At 41.0% G+C, this 6033-nt stretch overlaps 1 protein-coding gene across 1 annotated transcript; it reads right to left on the bottom strand.

Annotated features, from left to right (window-relative positions):
- Positions 1 to 273: 273 nt before the first annotated feature.
- Positions 274 to 5179, bottom strand: LOC121756438 (histidine--tRNA ligase, cytoplasmic-like). Its single transcript, XM_042151989.1, has 7 exons — positions 3799 to 5179; positions 2996 to 3175; positions 2658 to 2915; positions 2304 to 2438; positions 1810 to 2091; positions 1056 to 1190; positions 274 to 753 (listed from the first exon to the last, which is right to left on the bottom strand). Exons 1-7 carry the CDS (start codon positions 5119 to 5121, stop codon positions 448 to 450), a joined length of 2619 nt encoding a protein of 872 aa, XP_042007923.1. The 5' UTR covers positions 5122 to 5179; the 3' UTR covers positions 274 to 447.
- Between the last annotated feature and the right edge of the window lie 854 nt (positions 5180 to 6033).

Here is a 6033-nt window from a genome sequence, read left to right as displayed (position 1 = left end):
ACATGCGTTTACATATAAAAAGTCTCAAATATTTCAGAACAAAACCGAGAGAAATTGCAACATGAATAATTTATTGATTCTTGGCATTAGTAATGTTTAGTACTCATATGTAGGATGTTAGTGGAGCAGTATGAGAACTATTTCAATTATTTACCACGATACTTCACTGTGACAATATCTACTTTACTTTAACGTCGTTTAAATTATTGGTTCAAAACCATATAATACTATCGTCTAGATTTCGTTTAGTACCTTAATATTCGTAAAACATTGGCAACAACATATGTGGAATCCTTTAAATTCACATTGTACACATCAAAATGTATCATAAAACAACATACTACAAGTTATCTAAATCTAATAAAGAATAGGAAAAAAACTGGGTACACCCACGGTCAAAAAGAAAGAAATCGCAACGTGGAAAATTTGATGATCTTGGCAATCTGTTTACAGTGAGATGTTTAACCGTCTCTGTAGCTCCGCCACGAGTTCGATTCTCGGGACTTCATCCTCAGTTGTGGCCGTCACATCTTTCAGTTTCACAACACCTTTGCTAAGCTCCTGGTCGCCTACTATCGCCATGTACGGAATCTTGGACCCTCTGGCACGGTCAATGTGCTTGATTACTCTCTTATTCACCATAACTTCAGCCTTCAGCTTGGCATCCCACAACTCACTTGCTAGTTCAGCACCTAGTGATATGTCGTCACCTAGGATGCTCACCAGGACTTGTGTTTCCGTTGCTCGGATTTCCTGGCACAGATGGATGTTATATGAGAAGCCAATGAGTCACAAGCAAAAATATTTGAACTGTGTACACAAGTTTGCAGCATCAGAAATATTTAAACAGTTATCATGTGACAATAAGTCGCTTTTATCGTAACTCTCCAAATGCATGCTAGCATAAATCTCAGCATATTTCAGGTTGGCATATTCAAGTTGCACTATGAGACCTCCGAAATTAACACATCGTCTAATTTCTTAACAAGACAGAGTTCGAAGGAGCTTCTTTTCTTTGATGAGCAGTGGATTTTCAATTGACGACAAATGCATACCTGGTCATTTTGTAGTTGCTCCATAATAGCAAATACTCTCTCTATTCCTAAGCTGACGCCAACAGCAGAAACTTGCTTTGTGCCAAACATCCCTATAAGATTGTCGTAGCGTCCACCAGCAGCGATTGAACCGACCTGCAGACAAGTTTTTTCTATTTTTAGCATCCTTTAAATAAAATCTTGTGTAGTATGAGTATGACTAACATTAGAAATAAAAAGAAGAGCAATTAGGTTTGCAGCAGATAACTAAATTATTCTCAATTGTGATGAAAACAACAAAAAAGTACAAGTAAAGTTCCTGCATAACTTCTGATAAGTTGATTGAGTGCAGACCACATTTAATTTTCACAAATTCTCCCGATTTGTGAAAAGTCAGGGGCAAAAAAACACACCCACTCGGGGCAAAAAACACATCCACTCGTCATATTTGGCATTTGCACCAGCATCACATACTTGCACTTTAGAGGATGTGAAAAACTACTACATGATGAAAGGTCCCTTGGGCTCTATAAGTTTTGGATTGACAAGCCTCAGACTGCTTAAACTTGAAAATTAGTATTAATGCAAATTTAACCCCACAAGTACACCTCTTTTCTTATCAATTATCTAATGAAAAACTAATGTTCCCTCAATATGTATAGTTGCAATCACCAATCTAAATCTGGACACTATAAGCATGGTTTAATACTATAAATATGTCCAAAAGCTCCTGTTCTAAAGTAGCAATTAAATGTAAACGAAATAGAAAATTTACCTGTGCACCCCCTTTAAAAACAGTTTCAAATATGACTCCAGTGTAGTAATCCAGACCCCTTGCAAGACTCAAGTCGAACACTACTTTGTTTATACACTTGGACTTCAGTAGAGATTTAAATAAAATCTCCAATTCATTCAATGCAATCTCGGCTTCACTGTTTGATAAGAACTCACTGCCTTCCTGTTTTAACTTGGACAATAACTCCATAGGCGATCCTCTGTTTTCAACAAAAGTTCCAATTTTATTGGCTGTCTCCTCAGTTAAACCTTTTTCTTCCACCTGTAAAAGTGAAAATATATGCATCCAGCAGCCTATGAGTCCACAGAGGATAATCCCACTGAATTAAAAACAATTTATCATACATAAAGATAAAAGGGATCATCATTTTTTCAGCAGATGAACCAAATATTAAGACATTTTATTATTTGAAAGGACAGCTATTCTGCCAGTGTTATTTTGTTAACCTCTTATGACCAGATCCACGCACTCACCATTTCCTTTTTAACCTGCTCAAACGTTTGCTTGTCTAGCTTGTCAATACTGGAACAAATAGTTCTAAATTTCTCCTGTGGCACCCCACAGATAGCCAACATGCCATCAAGTAACTTCCGGTGATTTAGCTTCACCTGAAACAAACATTTTAGACAGTTAAACATGAAAATATAATAATTTCCTTAACTATGGGTAACATAACCAGGACATTAGAGGTCCTAAAGCAACGAGCAAATATTTTTACACAAGTAAAGGTTTATTCATATATAACAAAAAAATACATAAAAGGTAGTGCAGTATATCATCCACTTTATGAGGTAAATAACACTATAGTAAAGAAAATAGATTTTTACCTCGTAATCACCAATAGCTAGCTCATCAAGCAACTCTGTCAAGATTTTTATGACCTCAAAGTCTGGCAACATTTTTTCGAACTGACCAGCAAAATCAAAGTCACATTGATAGAATTCACGATACCGTCCCTTTGATGGATTGTCCCTTCTGTAAACTTTTGCTATCTGGTACCTTTTGAATGATGTCAAACCATTCATAGCAACATATCGAGCAAAAGGAACTGTAAGGTCATATCGGAGTGAACAGAGCTCTCCACCCTGCGTAATAGAAGGCATTTGTATTAAAGTTAAACTGAAGACAAAAAAAGGGATTGCTCAATGAAACCAAAAAAGCTCACCTGATCGGCAAGGTCATAGATCAACTTTGAGTCTTCTCCATACTTTCCCATAAGAGTCTCTCTCATTTCAAAGACCGGGGTATCTAAAGCCGTGGCACCATGCCTTTTGAAAACCTCAGTTATAATTGAGAAAGCTTTCTCTCTAACTGCCATCTGCTCTTTTGCAAAATCACGGGTACCCTGCGAATGAGAGAGAGGCAAAAGAGTCTATAATATAACACAAAACATCTTTGTTTCAATGTTGTGTTGTCTTAAGCTACAATGTGAATAGAGACCTGAGTGATGGACCAATTATGAGGACACAACTCAACCTCCAAAATAAAAAAGAAAACAAGCCACATTCACTGATTACCATGATGGTATTAATTTTGAGAAGAATAAACAAAACCTAGCATTTATAGATCATCATTTAGATCACATACAATCTCTAGAAAAATATCCACGCTTTACACTGCACAACTATAATACTGTGACATATCAACACTCATCGGAGCCTGAATGATTAATAACGTATAAATCAGTTTTAACGATGGAAGTATTCAGATTTTGTACTATCTTTATTTGAACAACCTCTCATGATATCATTATAGCATCTCTTAAAAAGAGGCATGTGTTGTGCAGTTCATACGAGTAAGAGCTATGCTTGCGCACTTATTTGCTTTGAAAAAAATAGGGCAAACATAAGAAACATTATAGTAGAAGATAAATAAGCCACCTCAGTTATTCGAGCCCCATAAATTTTGCAATACGATCCAACAAGAGAATGCTTATGCAAATGTATGAAAGTTGTAACTATTACAGACCTTGGGTAGTTTTGGAAGCCTTCGACTTTCATTGGTTTCCACAATCTCTTTCAGCTTCGCGAGGAGATCATCAAAACACGGACCTTCCGGATCTAGTAATGACTGGAAATCCTGAGCGCATTTTTCCAAGTCATATTTTGAAGCTCCGCCGAGCAACCTGTCCTTGATAAACTGCATCAGGGCAATTGTTCCCTTCCCCATAACAACTTTCTTCTTCTTTTTCTCACTCTTCTTATCAGCTTTAGGATTATCTCCAATTGAAGACTCACTCAAACTCCCATTGTCTCCTTGACTTCTATCGCCAAAAATTTCGCTTCCTCCAAGTGAAATGAACGCAGCTGTAGCCTCCCACGAAACTATATCCCTCACCACATCGAGTAATTCATAAATTTTATGGACGAACAACAGATAATCCTCTTGCAAACGAGCAGCTTGAGAAGATGCGTACAGCTCTTCCAGAGCAGGGCGTAGGCATTTGGCTGCCACCATTTCCGACAGACGAGAACACAATTCCACGTCAGGAATTGAACCGGAGAGAAGAAGCTCGGTGCGAAGAATGCTATTAATCCCCAAATACGACAGAGATGAAGCCAAATTCCCCAATGACATCGACAAAACCTTCGCCGAGCCAGCTCCGAATCCCGAATTCAACTGAACTCTAGTTTTCGAGTGGAGCGATCGAGAAACATCCCTGAAATCCCCATGGAGTGACGGAATCTCCGCCATGGAAGAGTGCGAAAGCTTCTTCTCCGAATTAACCAGCTTCGAACCGTTAAAAAATACCTTAAAATCAGCTGCTACAGCAACGGCGTCCTTGGCCGTAGAACCATCTCCGGAGTCCATCAAGCTAAACGGCGACACGTCAGCTCGCAGAGCCTCACACGATAAAGCTGCAACGGCATCAACAATAGGGACCAATGTGGAAGACCGATGATCCAGGATTGCAGAAACGCCAGCGATCGCAGCAACAGAGTAATCAACCATAGCCAATTCATCGGATGCAACATTGTCGAGTATATAATCCAAACCCAGGGCATTCGATTCGAGAATTTCGACCAAATGAGCACAGGCGAAGGCGGAAGAAGAGGAAGAGAGCAACAGCTTGTTCAATAGGAGAATTACAGAAGCCCTAGCTTCCTTCGCAGTGAAATAATCGGGAATCGTAAACGAGACGGCGGAGCTGGTAGAAGTGGAGGAGCGACGAGAGAGTGCTGAGGAATCAATGGTAATGCGAGCTAAGCCGCTTGCGACGTCGAACACGGAGGAAGATGTCAGGGAAGAGCCTTTTCCGCCGAGAGTCACCGTGCGTCTCCCTGCTGCCATCGCCGCAGAGAAAGGAACCGCAATTTGGGGTTTCGGAAAAGGAAGTTTTATAGTGGATCGAATTTTGAGGGCTTTCCCAAAATGGAAAGCCCAAATTTAGGCCATCTAAGAGTATCCACTATAAGAGCGTCCACTATGGCACGGACGCCCGACCGCCGCGCCGCCCCCCCTTCTCGCACAGCCGCCGCGGCGCCCGCATCCGCCCCGTTTCCACACTATAGGGCGCCGCGGCTATAGCCCCACTCCTTCTCTCTCTGCCACCCTCAGCCGCGTCCTCGCCCCGCACGCGGCGATTCCGCGTCCGCTGTCCCTCCCCTCACCCGCCGCGTCCACCCTCGCCGCGGACACCCTTCCCACTATAAGCCGCCCCGCTTCCGCCCCGCCATCGCCCCGCTCGCGGCTATAGCCTCGTCCACGTTATAGTGGACGCTCTAAGGTGGACGTCTCCAATAGCCCCACTCATTTTTTGTCCACAGCCCCAATTTTTTTGTCCGCTCCAAAAAAAAGGTGTCCACTGCCAATAGCCCCGAAATTTTATAACCAATTTTTCATTTTAATTTTTTCCTTTAATTTTAAAATCATCGGAATTTAAATAATTATAAAACGAGGTAATTGGGACCGAATATTCGTTGTATTGGCAACGGTAAAATTATACAACGAACATTTAAAACAAAATACAAATAAAAATGCCGCCATATCCTGACGACTGGGAAGGATTGCCGTCATATCCCGATTCGTGCGAGCCGGGTGATTCGTCGTCTCCACCGTGCATTTTTAGAGAGTGAAAGTGTAGATAGTGAATGAATGGAGAGTGTGTGAAAATGGTGTAAATGGATAGTGGAGAAGTGGTATTTATAGGGTTAGTTTTCGGAAAAAAAAAAAATTGAAGGAGGCGACCGGCGCGCCGATCGC

This window comes from Salvia splendens, chromosome 11, assembly GCF_004379255.2.
Source record: "Salvia splendens isolate huo1 chromosome 11, SspV2, whole genome shotgun sequence".
Lineage (NCBI taxonomy): Eukaryota > Viridiplantae > Streptophyta > Magnoliopsida > Lamiales > Lamiaceae > Salvia > Salvia splendens.
Note: the sequence above shows the minus strand (reverse complement) of the source record. Positions and strands in the feature narration are given on the sequence as shown.